The 20,306-nt window shown below is 49.7% G+C and overlaps 1 protein-coding gene across 1 annotated transcript in view; it reads right to left on the bottom strand.

Moving 5' to 3' along the window:
* The window catches only part of LOC311519314 (dedicator of cytokinesis protein 2-like), a 338,844-nt gene that overhangs the window by 267,556 nt on the left and 50,982 nt on the right, over positions 1-20,306 (bottom strand). Inside the window, exons 12-14 of the mRNA XM_084625731.1 lie at positions 8,937-9,016; positions 7,205-7,330; positions 2,601-2,725 (exon numbers count right to left, since the gene is read on the bottom strand). Coding sequence (XP_084481857.1) covers positions 2,601-2,725; positions 7,205-7,330; positions 8,937-9,016 — 331 coding nt within the window. The remainder of the gene's footprint in view (positions 1-2,600; positions 2,726-7,204; positions 7,331-8,936; positions 9,017-20,306) is intronic.

Raw genomic sequence — 20,306 nt, 5'->3', positions numbered from 1 at the left:
CCAACCAGCTCCAGCCTATCGTACCCCATTCCCCTGGCTGCACCAACCTGTCATAGCATGCTAAGCTCCATGACTGCCAGCCCATTCTAGCCTTTAGCATCCCATCTGATGGCTTCTAACTGCCCACCCACAGCATGGTCTCCTTCCCACCCACCGGCTGTGCAATCCTGTACAAACAGGCAGCCCCACTGCCCTCACTGTTCTGTCAGCCTGGCACGCATAGTCCTTGTTATAGCTGTGCCACTCTGCACTGAATTACCATTGCCTGTCCTGGGCCACACTTCCCAGTGAGAGCCTGTGATGGGGCATCCATCCCACACTAACTAGTAAGGGGTTAATAGAGCCCTAGGGAGTCTGTGCAGAAAGCAGCCAAAAGGAAAGGGGCTGTGAGGAGCAGCAAATCAGGACCCAGCAGGCCCATATAAGAAGAGCCGGGCAGAGAAGCGTCAGTGGCTCCCTGGAGCTTGAGGAGGGAAGACTGTGCCTTGAGTAGGCTGTGCCTCAAGTAGGCTGCAACCCTGTAGCACCTTGGACAGAGCAGTGTAGGCAGGAACCCGGGGAAAAGAGAAGGCACTCCAGCCAGGCTGCTGAGACTGAGGAGGGTGCTGTGGTCCTGGGGAAGCGGCCCGGGGAATTGCAGTGATAGTAATGGCAAAGGAATGCAGTACGGGACTGCAGTTCAGAGGATCCCTGGGCTGGGATCTGGAGTAGTGGGGGGGCCTGGGTCCTCCCCATTCACCACTGGGGAAGTGGCAGGACAACTGACTGCAGATACCACTGGGGAAGTGGCTGGACTACTGAGGAGCTAAACCTTCCCGGAAGGGGGAACATGGATAATGACACAGTCAGAGGGCCAAGCCCCAAAGAGGACGCTGCAGTTCCTGACACTTGTGAGAGAGGCTGCAGGGAAGGAGGAATGGGGTGCAGACTGCAGATGGGGAAGTCTGCCTCGAGTTAATCCCCAGAATGACAAGGAGGAGGCACCAGTCCACTGGTGAGTGATACACACCATGACAGAGCCCCACAGCTGAGAGAGAATGGGGCTACAGTGAGGCTGTCCTGCTAGGCTGGAATGCCATCTCTAACTGCAGACCTGGCTCCAGTCTTCCAAGGTCTTCTAAACGACCCTCCAGAGAGCTTTCAAGATTCAAGTCTTGTTGTAACATGGAAAAATCATTATCACAGATAGAGAAAGAGAGACTGGGGTGGGAGAAGAGATTGCATCTCTGGATTATTAACAAGCCTACATCCAATGTATCAGCTGAGAGTTTAATTAGAAATAAAAGCAAACGTCTGGGGAATGAGTAAGGACAAGAGTCAATGTACTGTCAGGAGCAACTCCAGGGCTTGGCCTGAGCAAGCACAATCTCCTTCCCTTACCTGTGCACTTCCTTGTGCTCCTCTCCTAAATGAGCCTTTCCTGGAGCTGCCAAGCCACATTTCACTTCTGCAGCACCCAAAGCCTCTCCCTCTACTCTGGCATTTGGAGTCTCTAACACACATGTTGTGGGGACAGGACCATGCACATCCAAGGAGCATCTGAGGACAGGCTGGAGGGCCTTGAATGGCTCTGACAAGCCCTACAAGAAGCTGATTCTCCTCTTTCCCTTCTCACAGCCTTTTTGGCTCTAGTTTTAGAGGTGAATTAGCAAGGCACCAGCTGCATTCACCAGCTTAAAACAGGATTTAGTCATCAAAAATCTACAATATAAAGACCAAACTACAAATCTTCAACTCAAATATTATTTCCATTTTAACATATGGATGTGAAAGCTGGAAACCCACTAAAGGTACAGACAGATGTCTAAAATGCCTCCAAAAGCAAATGCCTCTGGAAAATACTAGGTATCAGATGGATTGAATTTATAAACAAATGCTGAGATTTTTCAGAAAGTTCAGCAACCCCTTAACGCCAAAGTTATTCAGAAATGAAGCTGGAAATATCTGAGGTGTGTTAAGAATGAAACCAAAGCATCTGCCATGGAAGGTATGTCATTGGGCCGCTGAAGGACCATATAAAGGGGACCAATCAAAAGAATCCCTCTGTCAAACAGTTCTTAGAGAGGGAAAACGCATGGGACTTAACAACACAGAGAATATGCAAAGAGTAGCTCAAGACAGACAGTGATGGCAGAGCCTGGTTCCTGTTCTAAGCAATGTTTGACAATGCAGAATGGATTCAAATTTAGAGGCAAAGCCCATTTTGAAGGTCCATTTCAAGAGCCTCAGTCCCCTCAGGAGTGATCTGCCAAGAACACCCCAACCACCTACAGTGAAGGAGCTGGCAAAGACTTTCTAGGTGGTAATTGCCTCTGAGCACTACTGCAAAACTGCTTCCAGACAGGTCTGTGTGCCTGGTCTGTGTAGTTCAGATCCAGATCCAGCACTTTCCCATTGGCTTGGTTCTACATTGCACTTCTGAAGTCCCTGGAGTTAACCCAAGGATGCCTGGCACCTCCTGAGTCATCTCCAAAGGAGGGAGGAGTCAAGTAGCGCTGGCACAGTCAGATTTAATCCCACAAGATTTGGGTTTTCCCCTTTCCCTGCACCCACTACCACATGGCTCTCACTACTCTACAGCCAGTATGGGGCACACTCACCTGCATCACGCTCCCAGTCTCATCACAGACACACACTGTCACCTCCACGTTCTTCTGCGTCTTCTTGTTCCCCTTGTCAAACTCACCCTGCACCAATGTGAGGTAAATGTCGTTCCTGATGTCCCCTGGGGAGAGCCACACACAGCGAGATTGCAGTGAGGTCAGGCCTGAGCTGCTACCAGTGGCCCCAGGAGCCTTCAATGCTCTCCTACCTCAAAGCACACAGGACTATTCATAGGGATGGGCCAATGCTTTGGTTAAAATGAAAACACACACACACACACACACCCTCTACAGTTCCACAGATTCCTCAAATTTAGAGCCAAGAAGCCCCACTAAGTCCCGCCCAGCCCACTCCCAGTCATTGAGACCAGCAAAAATGGCTTCCTACTACACATTTACTAGTGTTTTGATATGGTCCCTTCATTTCCTCCCTTACACCTACCCCTTTTAATAGAGGAGTGGCTGGCAGGCCAGCCGCACTCAAATTCCTAGTGTAGGTCTCTCTATAAGGACAGGCAGTCTGATTTCCCCTCTCCACCTGCTTGGCCATTCTTCAACTGCAGGAATCAGAATAACCTCTGCGTTGTGCATACCCAGTGCTTCTGGGGTGTCCAAGATGAAGGCCTTTCAAATGTTAAAGGGCTAGCAGCAGTAGGCCCATGAAGAGTAATTCTGGTTCCACTGCAGTAACTGCCAGTCATGATCTGATCTGGCTTCTCTTCCATTTGGCAAATCCCACTTCAGTTGCCTGTTCAGTCTAGCAGGTGTTGGGATGCTTTGGAGGAACCCAACTTCCATCTGATAAGAAAGGGGAATAAGGCATCCCCCATTCACTCTCTCTCTCTCTCTCTCACACACACACTGATAGCACTCAAACACTGCAGTGACAGATTGCAATGATTTGGGGGATCTGTCTGTACAACCACACAACTGTTATGCTAAAAAGTAACTACATCCTGGGGGAAACCAGTTTTACCTTACCTCGCTGAAGGGAGGGGAGAAGTAGAGGGTGGACATTTACTAAAAGGCAGAACAAAGTGAGGTGTAGGGTGGGGAGGCATATAAACAGGAACTTAGAGAAAAACACACAGGAAGCCTGGGCAGAAGGAAGACAGGCCATGGACTAGCCAAGGTCAAAAGAGGTATGATAACCTAGAGAAGAAGACTCTTTTTTTAGGACAAGCCATGCACTGGAGCAGAAGGATTTTGGTCCCCAACCCAAAGAATGCTCTGGAGTGGTGTGGAAACTAAGGCAGGGGAATGCATGTAGGGTTTATTATTTTTGTATGGACCTGTATATTTCTCATATGATTACATAAAGACCATCTGTGTGTTAGAACCTGTGTGAAGTCTGGCTGTAGGTGTTATATGCTATGCTTACCACATGGCCCTGAGAGAATTAAACTGTAACCCAGAAGGCTCATGTCTTTGGGGAGATTCTGAGAGAGGATGTGTTTAAGCTACAGGGCAGCAGGAATCAACACTGGTTTCAGAGGGCTAGGCTGCTGGACCATGTGGTCACAGCTTTTGAGGGAGTGCTAGACAGAGGGTTTGCACTCTCAGAGTTTGCCTAGGAACCCCCAAGACTGGCATAGTGCCTGGGCTCTGTCACACTCTGGAAGCTTAAAACACTTGAGGATCCAAGAGATGGGATTCCCCTCCCAAGAATATGGTGGGTGGCCAGCAGAGAGAGCCTGACCAGATCTGTAACACAGGCGCACTAGATGAACAAAGAGTCAGGCTATTGATCCTGCTCCCCCATGCAGGTGGTAGGCAAAAGCCCTTGCTCTGGGGAGGCAAATCCAGGAGGATGTTGTGATGATGAAGTGGGAATTTTTTGTAATATTTTTATGATGTCCATGTGTGCCTCAGTTTCCCCTATGCTTTGCATTGTTACCTGGGGAAGTGGGGCTGGAGGGGCGGGAGAATGATTAAGCTTGCTCTCAGGGCAGACTAAGACGATCCCTCACTCTCACAGATTCTTGGGAGACAGGCCAGTCCTCGCTTACAGACAGCTCCCCAACCTGAAGCAAATACTCACCAGCAACCACACACCACACAACAAAAACACTAACCCAGGAACCTATCCTTGCAACAAAGCCTGTTGCCAACTGTGTCCACATATCTATTCAAGGGACACCATCATAGAACCTAATCACATCAGCCACACTATCAGAGGCTCGTTCACTTGCACATCTACCAATGTGATCTATGCCATCATGTGCCAGCAATGCCCCTCTGCCATGTACATCGGCCAAACCGGACAGTCTCTATGCAAAAGAATAAATGGACACAAATCAGATGTCAAGAATTCTAACATTCAAAAACCAGTCAGAGAACACTTCAACCTCCCTGGACACTCCATTACAGACCTAAAAGTCGCAATTATTCAACAAAAAAACTTCAAAAACAGCCTCCAACGAGAAACAGCAGAACTGGAATTAATCTGCAAACTGGACACCATTAAATTAGGCTTGAATAAAGACTGGGAGTGGATGAGTCTATACACTAACTAAAAACTATTTCCCCATGCTAGTTTTCCCCCTACTGTTATTCTCACCTTCTTGTCAACTGTTTGAAATTGGCTATCCTGATTATCACTACAAAAAAACATTTTTTTCTCCTGCTGATAATAGCCCACTTTAATTGATTGGTCTCATTAAGAGTTGGTATGGCAACCCCCATTTTTTCATGTTCTCTGTGTGTGTGTGTGTGTGTATATATATATATATATATATATACACAAAGCATAAGGTTTCGTGGGCTAAAGCCCACTTCCTCAGGTGCATGCAGTGGAAAATACAGTAGGTATATCTTCCTACTGTATTTTCCACTGCATGCTCTGTATACATGCATGCCACTGCATGCCATCTGAGGAAGTGGGCTTTAGCCCACGAAAGCTTATGCTCAAATAAATTTGTTAGCCTCTAAGGCAGAGGTGGGCAAACTACGGCCCGCGGGCCACATCCGGCCCAGCCTTTGAGTTCCCAGCTGGGGAGGCTAGCCCCTGGCCCCTCCCCTGCTGTCCCCCCTCCCCTGCAGCCATGCCACCGCGTGGGCAGCAGTGAGCTCCTGCCGCTCTGAGCAGCATGGTAATGGGACGGTGGCGGCATGTGCACAGTGGTGCAGACATTGGGTAGGGGATCCCGGGGGGCAGTCAGGGACAGGGAGCGGTTGGATGGGGCAGAGGTTCTGGGGCGGGGCAGTCAGAGGTCGGGGAACAGGGGGGTTGGATAGGGCGTGGGAGTCCTGGGGGGCCGGTCAGGGGGCCGGGGGGGGAATAGGGGCCAGGGGGCAGTCAGAGGACAGGGAGCGGGGGGGTGCAGGTTTGGGGTGGGAAGTCCTGGGACAAGGAGCAGAGGGGGTTGAATGGGTTGGTGGTTCTGCGGGGGGGCAGTCAGGGGGCAGGAAGTGGGAGGGAGCGGATAGGGGGTGGGGGCCAGCCTTCCCTATCTGGCCCTCCATACAGTTTCACACCCCGACGTGGCCCTTGGGCCAAAAAGTTTGCCCACCCCTGCTCTAAGTTGCCACAAGTACTCCTCATTCTTTCTGCTGATACAGACTAACACAGCTATCACTCTGAGACGTAGGTGTGTGTATCACCTAGCTGTTGGAGCAGACTGAATGGGTCATTAAAAGGACTGGCCTAGGCCAAACCATATCTGTGGAAAATGTGAGAAGAAAATGGAAAACCCCAGTGGCCAGAACACTGACACCTAGCTTTCAACAACCCAAAGAAAGGAGCTTTTCTCTGCCTCTCAGCAGGGATTGTGAACTCAGCCTGCCCCTGCCTGGAGAACTAAGGACTGAGAGGTGATCAACAGCGCATAAAGTAAAAAGAAAAGGAGTACTTGTGGCAGCTTAGAGACTAACCAATTTATTTGAGCGTAAGCTTTCGTGAGCTACAGCTCACTTCATCCGATGAAGTGAGCTGTAGCTCACGAAAGCTTGTGCTCAAATAAATTGGTTAGTCTCTAAGGTGCCACAAGTACTCCTTTTCTTTTTGCGAATACAGACTAACACGGCTGTTACTCTGAAACCAGCGAATAAAGTGTGGCTCTGGAAGAAGCTGCTGCTCTCTACTGGGACCCACTAAGAAGATCAGAGAGAGAGAGACAGAGGCTGAATATGGAGTTCACTACAGCTTGGCTGGTGAATTGTGGCTTGACCAGACTGCATGATGCTTTAACCTTTATGTCTCTGTGCTAACCTAAGGACTGTGTCCACTTGACTAATAAATCCTACTCTGTTTTGAAAATGCTGTTTGGGTGTCCCTATAAATACTTGCTGGGGTGCATGCATCTCTGAAGAGTGGCCAAGAGTCTATCTCAGCTGGACTTGCTGAGCAGTGCTCACAGTGAGAAGCAGGAGTGCTGGAAGCCAGAGGCTCAGTCTTGGAGGGGGTGAGGCTGTGTGGCCTATCATTAAGGAAGAGTGGGTCCCCTTGAGGGGCTGGCACACTAAAAGGGTTCCTCCAAGATACTGCTTAAAAGCTGGAGCATGGATTAATGACCAATGCCACAAGGACTTTGGGAGACAGTAGCTGAGGATGAATCAGGATAAATTTACTAACCTTAGCCTGAGGTGCCTTCTTCACTCACCTGGCATGATAATTTCTGGGAAGCCTAACTTGCGGACCACAACTGTGCTGCGGTCCACCAAGTGAGGATGATCTTTCCGCACCTGATTCAGGTCTCCCCACAGCATTTTCAGAGACACCCAGAACCCTGGAAAGGAAGGAGAGAAAAGGGATGTGAATGTACTTTGACCAAATAGAGTCCAGTGGGTAGCTCAACCAAATGCTCAGCCCACACCCCAGTGTAGATGTCTATCCCCATCTCTGCACAGACAGGTCCATTTCACAGTCTTAGGACATGCTATTCAGGGCCCCATGTTAGAAAGTGGCTTCCATGGTGTTAAACTCAGAAAAGTTGTCTCCATCGAAGGCGTGTAGCTCCCACTTATCAAGTGGTGTGAAGTTTCGGGGTCCTGTTAGGCTCTTCACTAAACTTGGATGACCTGGTAGCACCAATTTCCAAAAATGCCTTCTCTCCCTCCAGCTCATTAGGAAACTTCGTCCCTTCCTCCCAGACAAGGACTTTGCAACAGTGATCCATGCATTTGTCTCCGCCAGGCTGGTTTACTATAATCAGAAGCTGAATGTGACAATGATACGCAGGTTCTATCTTGTGCAGAATTTAGCTATCCACCTTCTCCACACTCAGTCTGCTGTGAGCACGTCAATTCTGTGCTCAAGTCCTTCCCAGTCAGACAAAGCAGATCACAAAGCCAGGACAAAGTATGTGAGAACTGGGGACAAAGCATTTTCTGCCAAAGGGATCCAGCTATTGAACAATATTCCACAGAAGATCAGATGCATCATTAGTCTGACCATTTAGGAAATGTTGCAAAGCCTTTGTGTATGAAGTCTGAGAGTCATGTACAGTGGACAGTGGACAGGCTTCAGTGGTATAACAAAGCCCCAGAGGGCCCTGATGCAGGAATAGGGTAGGGTTCCTCTTCCCAATTCCAAAATCTACAATTTTGCTTACCCACATCATCACAGCCCCCAACCTACCCCACTTACCCCACCTCCAATCCTTTACCCACTGCCTCCATGAACTTCTTGCTGGCCCCTCTCCTCCCCCACCCTGTCCCTGATGCCCCACTCCTATCCTGGGCTAGGATGTCTCCTCCCAATCCAAGCTCCCAGTGACTCCCCTTGCTTATATCATCTGCACTGCACTCACACAACACAGGTTGAATCTGAACGACGAGCGGCATTGCAACCGGGCACATGGGGTCTCAGCACCACTCAGGTTTGGCCCAGCCTCTCCTCTGTCATAACGAAGGTGCGGTTGAGGCAACCCTGAGTGGTGCTGTGACCTCGTGCACCAAGATGCAACACCATTCACTCAAATTTAGCCCAACCACCCCTCCATCATTTGGCCCAGCTGCACCTCTGTCCAATGGAGCGGTGGTGGGGTCCAATTTGAGTGAGTGGCATTGCAACCCCATGTGCCAGGTGAAGTGCCAGAGCATTGCTATATCTGGTTAGGCCCCCCTAACCTCGTGGGCCCATGAGCAGTCTTGCACTATTCTTACACCACTGAACAGCTTTCTCAAAGACCTCTTTTAAAAAAAAAAAAATTTTTTTTTTTACTCTGTAAAAGGAGAAGTGCCAGAGACTCCATTCATTGCACTGGGCACTTCACTGTTACAACTGATTTAAGTGGGAGGTGTTCAGATAGTATGGTGATGGGCAGCAGGATAAAACCCTGATAGGATAGATAGGCCACCCAGCTATGGGAGGAGGAGGCGTAAGGCCCTTACCTTGTCCTTTGTGGTTGATTTCCTTCCCCTCCACCGCTTTCTTTATCATGTTGTGAAGGAAATCATTCTCAGCAGCTACCCTGAAACACAACAAGAGCACATAGGGAGTGGGGCTCAGCTCCGTCCAGCTAGGGAAGGGGACTGTGGGGAATTTCCATGCTTCCCCGCTCTGCAGAAAGGGATCTGGGAACAGGAGCATGCGAGTGCAGAAATGGTTACTTTGTTTACTTGTACAGTAAGTGTGATTCTGTGAGATACGTTGTGCACATATATCTTCCACAGCAGCGGTATGTGCACCCAGTGCACTTGAGCCAGAGATACCTGGTCAGCACCCATTCTGATGGCACATGCACACAGCATGTTCTCATGCCTCCAACAGTGGGCATGAATAGCAGAGTCGCCCTGGCCCCCTCTCAGTTCTTTCATACCAGAATCCAGCTGACATTAGACCAGGGGTTCTCAGACTAGGGGTCAGGACCCCTTAGGCAGTCACGAGGTTATTACATGAGGGGGTCGCGAGCTGTCAGCCTCCACCCCAAACCCCGCTTTGCCTCCAGCATTTATAATGGTGTTAAATATATAAAACATGTTTTTAATTTATAAGGGGGGGGGTCGCATGCAGAGGATTGTTATGTAAAGGGGTCACCAGTACAAAAGTTTGAGAAGCACTGTGTTAGACTCCCAAGTAGTGGGGATGGAGCGAGGATCATGGAATACATATGTGTACAACACATCTCAAAGAACAAGTTACTGTGCAAGTAAGTAATTGTTTCTTCTTCGAATGCTTGTGCACATCTGTATTTTACTCTAGGTGGTTCTCAAGCAGTAGTCCAGTGGTAATGGAAACTTGGAAGTCACTTAAACATGGATTGAAGAACAGTCTCTAAGGTGCCACAAGTACTCCTTTTCTTTTTGTGAATACTGACTAACACGGCTGCTACTCTGAAACCAGACTTTCCAAAGTTGGCATCTGCTCTGGATGCTTCCAGAATTGCATAGTGCTGTGTGATCATGTGATCAGAGGATCACATTGCCATTCTGCAAATGGCCATAATAGGGATATTACTGAGGAAGGCCACTGAAGTGGCTTGGGCTCATGTAGAATAAACAGTACCTCTTTCTGGAGTGACGTTTGCAAAGCTGTAACAAATCCGTATGCATAAAGAAATCCAGTTAGATATCCTCTGGGCAGTATCTGCTCTCCTCTTCATCCTCTCAGCATATGGGAGAGGATCTAAAAAGTTTAGTCCTGTCAATGTAAATGATAGGGCCATGCAGACATCCAAAGTATGAAGCCTCCCATCATCCTTATGGATGTGTGTGTGGCTTGGGAAAGAAGATTGGTTGGTGGAATTCTGATTCAGATGGAATTCTGATACCACTGTGGACAGAAATTTTGGACACAGTTGCAAGGAAACTTTGTCCTTATAGAAAACTATATATGGGGGACCCATCCAAAGAGCCTGCAGCTCTCTAACTCTCCTAGCAAATGTTATCAATGATGTAATCATATCATATAAAACACTTTATCTTGGGAGGATGTTAAACAACAGCTATTAAAGTTAGACGTTTTTAAAATCAGCAGATCCAGATAGGTTGCATTCAAGAGCCTTAAAAGAGCTGCCAAGGAGTTCACTGGACCGTTAATGTTGATTTTCAATAAGTTTTGGAACACTGGGGAAGTTCCAGAAGATTGGAAGAAAGCTAATGTTATGCCAATATTTTAAAAGGGTAAATGGAATGACCCGGGTAATTATAGGCCCTATCCCTACCCTCTAGCATATCTACCTCTCCCCATAGCTTAGCGTCGTCTGCGAGGAGCTGTGCCAGTTAGAGTAGCTGGAGGCATAGTGTTAGATATTGTCATCAGTAGCAGGTGCAACTCTGGTAATGAAATGAGTACTGGTTCTCCTAACTGCCATCCACCCAGATACAAGGAGAGAACTGGGGAGTCTGGGAGGGAGGTGGTCTATCAACGCATGTGGTGTTGATGGTACCAAAAAAGTGTTACCAAGAAGACTGGCACCAGATAGGATGTCAAAGCAGTCATTAGTACCAGGCCTGCCAGTGGAGCACAGATGCTGCACAGTGCAGGTGTAGATGGTACCAAAGTTACCAATATCGAAGCAGAAGGTGGCAGTATGGAGCATTTTGAGGTAGGCAGCTTAATGTCAAATAAAGATAAATTCTTGGCCGGTACTGGAGCTGCATGTTAGTGGTCTAATGGATGCTACAGATGTCCCCCTTGGACTTTGAGTTCCCCTTTTTCTTAATAACATTTAGGGATTTAGAAGATGGCCCTGGAGATGGTGCCTGGTGTTCTCTTCTATTTCTGTCGTTTGTGGGGATATATTCCACACTCAGGTCAAGTCTTTGGTATCAGCATAGCTGCTGGAGATAAAGAGGCTGCTGGGGCACTCCTGTACGACTCATAATACGGGGGTTTGGTACTAAAACAACCACAACCCAAGTATGGGTGCATGGATTTTTCCATCAGGTAATTCAGAGCCTAATCTCTATTTCTCCTTGGTTCTTCTTGTGAAGGACCTATATATGGAGCACCTCAACAGGATGTGTCCTTCTCCCAAACAAACTAAATACCACCTATGTCCATTTAAAAACATCAGCCTGACATGATGGGTAGTGTTTAAACCCTGGTGATTTTTTAGCATATGTGCTGAGAAAACAAACAATTTGGTCCTGAAATACTACCCAGGGGACAGAATAAGATCTCTCACAAAAACAAAGAAAAAAAAGAAACATCATTAAAAAAAATCACTATCTAAATACTAACTACTATGCAAACTACTTTATCAACTATATACAAAGGCTGATAAAAGTTAAAAACAGTGTGTGACACTTTTTAGGGTTAGCCAAGGGGTCTGGGGTGAATCACTACCACCCGCTTACGGCATGAGGGAGTCTTGTCTGTGGCAACCAGGGCAAGTTCTCCCAAAGCTACCAGCTGCAGGCACCACAAGCCCTGCACTCCAAGCTAGCTCAAGCTTCACTCTTTCCTACTGCCAGCTAGCAATTTATACACCCCACCTTGTTATACTCAAATGCCCCGATCCTCATCTTCTGGACACCCGCCATGTATGTGACGCTGTTGCAAAAAAAAGCAAATGCAATTTTGGGTTGCATTACCAGAGATATAGCATGCAAGTCACGGGAGATGATAGTTCCACTCCACTCAGCGCTGGTCAGGCCTCAGCTGGAGTACTGTGCCCAATTTTGGTCACTGCGGTATAGAACGGCTGAAGAGAAACTGGAAAGGATCCAGAATCAAGCAACAGAAACAATCAAAGGGATGGAATTGAAGTCGTATGAGCAAAGGCTGAAGTAACTGGATATTTTAGTTTGAAAAAGAGGAGATTAAGGGGGGACATGATAACAGTCTTCAAATACTTGAAAGCCTGCCAAAAAAAATGGAGAAAAGTTGTTCTCTCTTGCCAGAGAGGGCAGGACAAGAGGCGACAGGTTCAAACTCCAGCACAGCAGATTTATATTAAATCTCAGGAAAAACTTCCTAACTGCAAGAACAGTAGGACAGTGGAACAGATGCCTAGGGAAGTCGTGGAATCTCCTGCACTGGAGACTTTCAAAAGGAGGCTGGAGAGCCATCTGTCTGGGATGGGTCAGACACCATGGGCGGCAAGTTCTATGGACCCGTGGTGCCCGGGCACCAGGAATATTCCTGTCCCAGAGGCCCAGCTCCAGCAGAGTCAACAGTGTGCCCTTGAGTCAGCAGTGTGCCCTTGTTGCCAAGAAGACCAAGGGCATTTTGGGCTGTATAAGTAGGGGCATAGCCAGCAGATCGAGGGACGTGATCATTCCCCTCTATTCGACATTGGTGAGGCCTCATCTGAAGTACTGTGTCCAGTTTTGGGCCCCCCACTACAAGAAGGATGTGGAGAAATTGGAAAGAGTCCAGCGAAGGGCAACAAAAATTATTAGGGGTCTGGAACACATGACTTATGAGGAGAGGCTGAGGGAACTGGGATTGTTTAGTCTACGGAAGAGAAGAATGAGGGGGGATTTGATAGCTGCTTTCAACTACCTGAAAGGTGGATCCAAAGAGGATGGATCTAGACTATTCTCAGTGAGAGCAGATGACAGGACAAGGAGTAATGGTCTCAAGTTGCAGTGGGGGATATTTAGGTTGGATATTAGGAAAAACTTTTTCACTAGGAGGGTGGTAAAACACTGGAATGCGTTACCTAGGGAGGTGGTGGAATCCCCTTCCTTAGAAGTTTTTAAGGTCAGGCTTGACAAAGCCCTGGCTGGGATGATTTAGTTGGGGATTGGTCCTGCTCTGGGCAGGTGGTTGGACTAGATGACTTCCAGAGGTCCCTTCGAACTCTGATATTCTATGATTCTAAGTTTCCCACCTCCCCCCGCGCGTCCCCCGGCCCCACCTGCTGCCCCTGAGAGATTTGAAACCCGCCGCCACCCAGCAGCGCAGCGGGGCTGAGCGGCTTCCTGCGTGCTCACTCCACAGGTCCTTGCAGCCCGTGTGAGGGGGTTGTGCCGCTACGTGCTGCCCCCGCCCCAAATGCCCCTGTGGCCAATGGGAAGCTGCAGGGGCAGCGCCTGGAGACAGCCGCGTGAGGAAACCCCCCCCCGGCCTGCCCCGCCTAGGCGCCTCTGCTGGAGGGGGTGCCCCAGGTAAGCATCGAACCCCCCACCACATCCATTTCGAGAGCCTGCACCCCTCACCCCCTCCTGCTCCCCACACCCCCCAACTCCCTCTTGCACTTCCACCCCTCCCCTGCACCTACTTTTGTCCCCAAACTCCCCCAGAGCCTGCACACCCACCCCCTACTGCACCCCCGCCGCCTGCCCAGAGCCTGCACCCAGCACCCAAACTCATTCCCAGAGCCTGCACTCCAGACCCCCTCCCCCACCCAAATTCCCTCCCAGAGCCTGACCTTTCACTCCTTCTGCACCCAAATTCCCTTCCAGAGCCTGCACCCTGCACCCCTCCTGCACCCCAATCCCCTGCCCCAGTCCAGAGCCTGTACCCAAACTCCATCCCAGAGCCTGCACCCCAGACCCCGTCCCCCACCAAACTCCCTCCCAGAGCCCAACCCCTCACACCCCCTGCACCCAAACTCCCTCTCAGAGCCTGCATCCCCACCCCCTCGTGCACCCCAATCGCCTGAACCCCAAACTCCCTCCCAGGGCCTTAGGCAGGTGTGTATGGGGAGTTGGGGGTGGGGGGTTCTGGGCACCCCAAAATTTCTACAAACCTGCCGCCCCTGTCAGACACAACAAATCCTGCTTCTCGCCAGGGGGTTAGACTAGATGACCCTTTGGTCCCTTCTAACCCTATGGTTCTATGATTCTACACCTATCGGCTGTCTCTGTGGAAGCAGCACACTCCAGTTTACTGGCTTCACCTCAATTCAACTCTCTCCTGAGCTCTGCGGCGAACAGCAGAGAGGCTAACAGAGGGAGTTTGCCTGGGATCTGTCTGAGAGGAGGTACGCTAAGGGCTGCATTAGGGGGGCTGTGTTGGTGAGTATCTGAGTGTCTGTTGTGGGGACAGTTTGACCGTGTGCTTGCTTGATTGTTTGAAAAGTGTGAATTGGGAGTGCTTTGTTCCAGGTGAGCCTTGAGTGGGCCTCACTGTTATAAAAAGCCAGTCAGCCAGCTGAGTGGCGAACAGCAGAGAGACTAACAGAGGGAGTTTGCCTGGGGAGAGCCCACTGAGGCTTACATCTTGCTGGCTTCTCTGAGTAGTTACTACAACTCCTGAGGAAGCTCGTAGAAGGAAGGTAATATGGATGGCGAGCGTTCAGCTGTTGTGACCTGCACAGGTTGTGCCATGTTTGTCTTTCTTCCACAGGACAGAAGCGACTTTGTACAAAGTGCAAGCTGGTCTCCATATTGGAAGAGAAGGTTCAAGGTCTGGAGAAACAGGTATCGACCCTGTGTTGCATAAGAGAGACTGAAGATTTCCTGGACAGACATCAGGATATGCTTCTACGGACACAACGTTCTGAAGATTCAGAGCAGGCTGCATAGCAGGGACAGAAGGACGGTGAAGAAATTTGGCAGCATGTGACCTCCAGAAGAAGAAAGGGGAGCATCCATGTGTAAGGGGACTGTTGCCCCCTTACTAACATTCAGTGGGGGTGTTTTGGTTGGCTAGCTCCCAGTACTAAAAAGGGGGAAGGGTCGATGGGGAATCAGGACCCTGAGACTGACAGCAACCAGGAACAATGGGGAGAGGCCAATGCTCCAGGTCAGCCGGAATGACAGGGCGAGCAGGCTAATCAGAGAGTCAGGAGGCCAGGGAGGTCCCGTCCTCCGTGTGAGCTGGATTTGCCTGGGTCAGACGAGTCGGGCCGAGCTAAGGAGAAAGCAGGGGCCTGAGCTGAGCTGGGGAACAGAGCTGGGCAAGATCCAGAGGGACCAGAAAAGCAGCCCAGAGAGAGCAGACCCTGTCCTGGGAGCAGAGCTGCAGCCCCAAAGCCAGAGGCACAGCCCAGAGAGAGCAGACTTGCCCTGGGAGCAGAGCTGCAGCAACCAGAGCTGGAGGGGCCAGAAAAGCAGCCCAGGAAGCAGGTCAGTGCTGGGAGCAGAGTCACAGAAGCAGCCTGCAGAGCAGACCTGTCCTGGGAGCAGAGCTGCAGCAACCAGAGCCAGAGGGGCCAGAGAAGCAGCCCAGGGAGCTGGAGGCAGAGCAGCAGCCGTGCAGAGACAGAGTGGTGTAGCTGAGGCTGGAGCAGTCTGGAGCTGGGTATGGTGAGCAGCTGGGAAGAGCGAGGGGGACCCTGGGCAGTGGGCCCAGCAGAGGGAGACGCCTCAGCCAAGGGGCTCTGCAGGCCAGGCTTGGATCGTAACCCCGACAGGGCGGGGGCGACACTGGGCAGAAGGGTCCTACCACTTAGACCCTGAGAGCGTGAGGCCACCAGCAGAGCAAGTGTCCAACCCACAGCATCCCTGCAGCACAGCCAGGGCCTGAGAAGAAGGCCTGGGACTTACAAAAAACAGACTATGAACTGCCCTGACGTTCCAGAGACGCCGTTTGTGATGTTCCCTGCCACAGAGCGGGGTGATGTGTTTCCTTTAACCTTTCCCATTTTTTCTTATTCTTTTTAAAATTAATTGTTGATTAAATAATTTGCATTTGCTTTAATTTGTATGTAATGGGTCAGTGGGTCAGAGAAGTGCCCAGTGCAGAGAGAGTACCCCGGAGTGGGGACACCCTAGCCCCTGTCCTAGGTGACCACAGCAGGGTTGGGGGTCGAGCCCCCCAGAAATCCTGGGCCCAGCCTTGTTGGGGTTACGAGGACTCTGCCAGACAGGAGAGTGGAAGGGGAGTCCTCGAGGGCAGGGAGGCCACTGGGTAAAGGGAGTGGGAGCGAGGACTCAGATCCTTTCGCTAGCCCACTTCACTGGGGTCATGCAGAAGCCAGGAAAGTTCCCCACAAGAGCGGGACTATTCCCCTGCTTACACATGTACCAGCAATGCAGATACAGGTAGGCAACCATTTTCATGTTCTCTCCACAGGTACTAATGTGGAGAGTGGACTAGATGAGGGAAGGGAACAGAAGGAGACTCCGCCGATTGGAAGGCATGAGATGCACTGTCCTAGGGATGGGGGTTCCATGACCACCGCTCCCAAGAGAAGGAGGCGGGTGGTGGTGGTTGGAGACTCTCTTCTCAGGGGGACAGAGTCATCTATATGCCGCCCCGACCAGGAAAACCAAGAAGTCTGCTGCTTGCCAGGAGCTAGGATTCACGATGTGACGGAGAGACTGCCGAGACTCATCAAGCCCTTGAATTGCTACCCCTTCCTGCTTCTCCACGTGGGCACCAATGATACTGCCAAGAATGACTTTGAGACTACGTGGCTCTGGGAAGAAGGATAAAGGAGTTTGAGGCGCAAGTGGTGTTTTTATCCATCCTCCCCGTGGAAGGAAAAGGCCTAGGTAGAGACCGTCAAATCGTGGAAATCAACAAATGGCTATGCAGGTGGTGTCGGAGAGAAGGCTTTGGATTCTTTGACCATGGGATGGTGTTCCAAGAAGGAGGAGTGCTAGGCAGAGATGGGCTCCACCTAACAAAGAGAGGGAAGAGCATCTTTGCAAGCAGGCTGGCTAACCTAGTGAGGAGAACTTTAAACTAGGTTCACTGGGGGAAGGAGACCAAAGCCCTAAGGTAAGTGGGGATGTGGGATACTGGGAGGAAGCACGAGCAGGAGAGCGCAAGAGGGGAGGGCTCCTGCCTCATACTGAGAAAGAGGGACGATAAGCGAGTTATCTCAAGTGCCTATACAGAAATGCAAGAAGCCTGGGAAACAAGCAGAGAGAACTGGAAGTCCTGGCACAATCAAGGAATTAGGATGTGATTGCAATAACAGAGACTTGGTGGGATAACTCACATGACTGGAGTACTGTCATGGATGGTTATAAACTGTTCAGGAAGAACAGGCAGGGCAGAAAAGGTGGGGGAGTTGCACTGTATGTAAGAGAGCAGTATGACTGCTCAGAGCTCAAGTATGAAACTGCAGAAAAACCTGAGAGTCTCTGGATTAAATTTAGAAGCATGAGCAACAAGGGTGATGTCGTGGTGGGAGTCTGCTATAGACCACTGGACCAGGGGGATGAGGCGGATGCGGCTTTCTTTAGGCAACTAACGGAAGTTATTAGATCGCAGGCCCTGATTCTCATGGGAGACTTCAATCACCCTGATATCTGCTGGGAGAGCAATACAGCGGTGCACAGACAATCCAGGAAGTTTTGGGAAAGAGTAGGGGAGAATTTCCTGGTGCAAGTGCTGGAGGAACCAACTAGAGGCAGAGCTCTTCTTGACCTCCTGCTCACAAACCGGGAAGAATTAGTAGGGGAAGCAAAAGTGGATAGGAACCTGGGAGGCAGTGACCATGAGATGGTCGAGTTCAGGATCCTGACATAGGGAAGAAAGGAGAGCAGCAGAATATGGACCCTGGACTTCAGAAAAGCAGACTTTGACTCCCTCAGGGAACTGATGGGTAGGATCCCCTGGGAGAATAACATGAGGAGGAAAGGTTTCAGAGGAGAGCTGGCTATATTTTAAAGATTCCTTTTTGAGGTTACAGGGACAAACCATCCCGATCTGTAGAAAGAATAGTAAATACGGCAGGTGACCAGCTTAACAGTGAAATCCTTTTTGATCTTAAACACGAAAAAGAAGCTTACAAGAAGTGGAAGCTTGGACAAATGACCAGGGAAGAGTATAAAAATATTGCTCAGGCATGCAGGAGTGAAATCAGGAAGGCCAAATCACACCTGGAGTTGCAGCTAGCAAGAGATGTTCAGAGAAACAAGAAGGGTTTCTTCAGGTATGTTAGCAACAAGAAGAAAGTCAAGGAAAGTGCGGGCCCCTTACTGAATGAGGGAGGCAACCTAGTGACAGAGGATGTGGAAAAAGCTAATGTACTCAATGCTTTTTTTGCCTCTGTCTTCACGAACAAGGTCAGCTCCCAGACTAGTGCACTGGGCAGCACAGCATGGGGAGGAGGTGACCAGCCCTCTGTGGAGAAAGAAGTGGTTCGGGACTATTTTAAAAAGCTGGACGAGCATAAGCCCATGGGGCCAGATGTGCTGCATCTGAGAGTGCTAAATGAGTTGGCGGATGCGATTGCAGAGCCATTGGCCATTATCTTTGAAAACTCATGGCGATCGGGGGAGGTCCTGGACGACTGGAAAAAGGCTAATGTAGTGCCCATCTTTAAAAAAGGGAAGAAGGAGGATCCTGGGACCTACAGGCCAGTCAGCCTCACCTCAGTCCCTGGAAAAATCATGGAGCAGGTCCTCAAGGAATCAATTCTGAAGCATTTAGAGGAGAGGAAAGTGATCAGGAACAGTCAGCATGGATTCACCAAGGGCAAGTCATGCCCGACTAATCTAATTGCCTTCTATGATGAGATAACTGGCTCTGTGGATGAGGGGAAAGCAGTGGACGTGTTGTTCCTTGACTTTAGCAAAGCTTTTGACACGGTCTCCCACAGTATTCTTGCCAGCAAGTTAAAGAAGTATGGGCTGGATGAATGGACTATAAGGTGGATAGAAAGCTGTCTAGATCATCGGGCTCAACGGGTAGTGATCAATGGCTCCATGTCTAGTTGGCAGCCGGTATCAAGTGGAGTGCCCCAAGGGTCGGTCCTGGGGCCGGTTTTGTTCAATATAGAGTCATAGAATATCAGGGTTGAAAGGGACCTCAGGAGGTCATCTAGTCCAACCCCCTGCTCAAAGCAGGACCAATCCCCAATTTTTGCCCAGATCCCTAAATGGGCCCCTCAAGGATTGAACTCACAACCCTGGGTTTAGCAGGCCAATGCTCAAACCACTGAGCTATCCCTCCCCCCATATCTTCATTAATGATCTGGAGGATAGTGTGGATTGCACCTCAGCAAGTTTGCAGATGACACTAAACTGGGAGGAGAGGTAGATACACTGGAGGGTAGGGATAGGATACAGAGGGCCCAAGACAAATTAGAGGATTGGACCAAAAGAAATCTGATGAGGTTCAACAAGGACAAATGCAGAGTCCTGCACTTAGGACGGAAGAATCCCATGCACCGCTACAGACTTGGGACCGAGTGGCTAGGCAGCAGTTCTGCAGAAAAGGACCTAGGGGTTACAGTGGACGAGAAGCTGGGTATGAGTCAACAGTGTGCCCTTGTTGCCAAGAAGGCCAATGGCATTTTGGGCTGTATAAGTAGGGGCATTGCCAGCAGATCAAGGGACGTGATCGTTCCCCTTTATTTGACATGGGTGAGGCCTCATCTGGAGTACTGTGTCCAGTTTTGGGCCCCACACTACAAGATGGATGTGAAAAAATTGGAAAACATCCAGCAGAGGGCAACAAAAATTATTAGGGGACTGGAACACATGACTTATGAGGAGAGGCTGAGGGAACTGGGATTGTTTAGTCTGTGGAAGAGAAGAATGAGGGGGGATTTGATAGCTGCTTTCAACACCCTGAAAGGGGGTTCCAAAGAGGATGGATCTAGATTGTTCTCAGTGGTAGCAGATGACAGAACGAGGAGTAATGGTCTCAAGTTGCAGTGGGGAAGGTTTAGGTTGGATATTAGGAAAAACTTTTTCACTAGGAGGGTGGTGAAGCACTGGAATGCATTACTTAGGGAGGTGGTGGAATCTCCTTCCTTAGAAGTTTTTAAGATCACGTTTGACAAAGCCCTGGCTGGGATGATTTAGTTGGGGAATGGTCCTGCTTTGAGCAGGGGGTTGGACTAGATGACCTCCTGAGGTCCCTTCCAACCCTGATATTCTATAATTCTGTGACATGTCTATAGTAAAACCAAACTGAAGTTTATATAACATAGCTTGAGTTAAAGATTCAAATATAAGCAA

The sequence above is a fragment of the Lepidochelys olivacea genome (assembly GCF_965140295.1).
Source record: "Lepidochelys olivacea isolate rLepOli2 genome assembly, chromosome: 4".
Classification (NCBI taxonomy): domain Eukaryota; kingdom Metazoa; phylum Chordata; order Testudines; family Cheloniidae; genus Lepidochelys; species Lepidochelys olivacea.
This window is presented reverse-complemented; position numbering and strand designations above follow the sequence as displayed.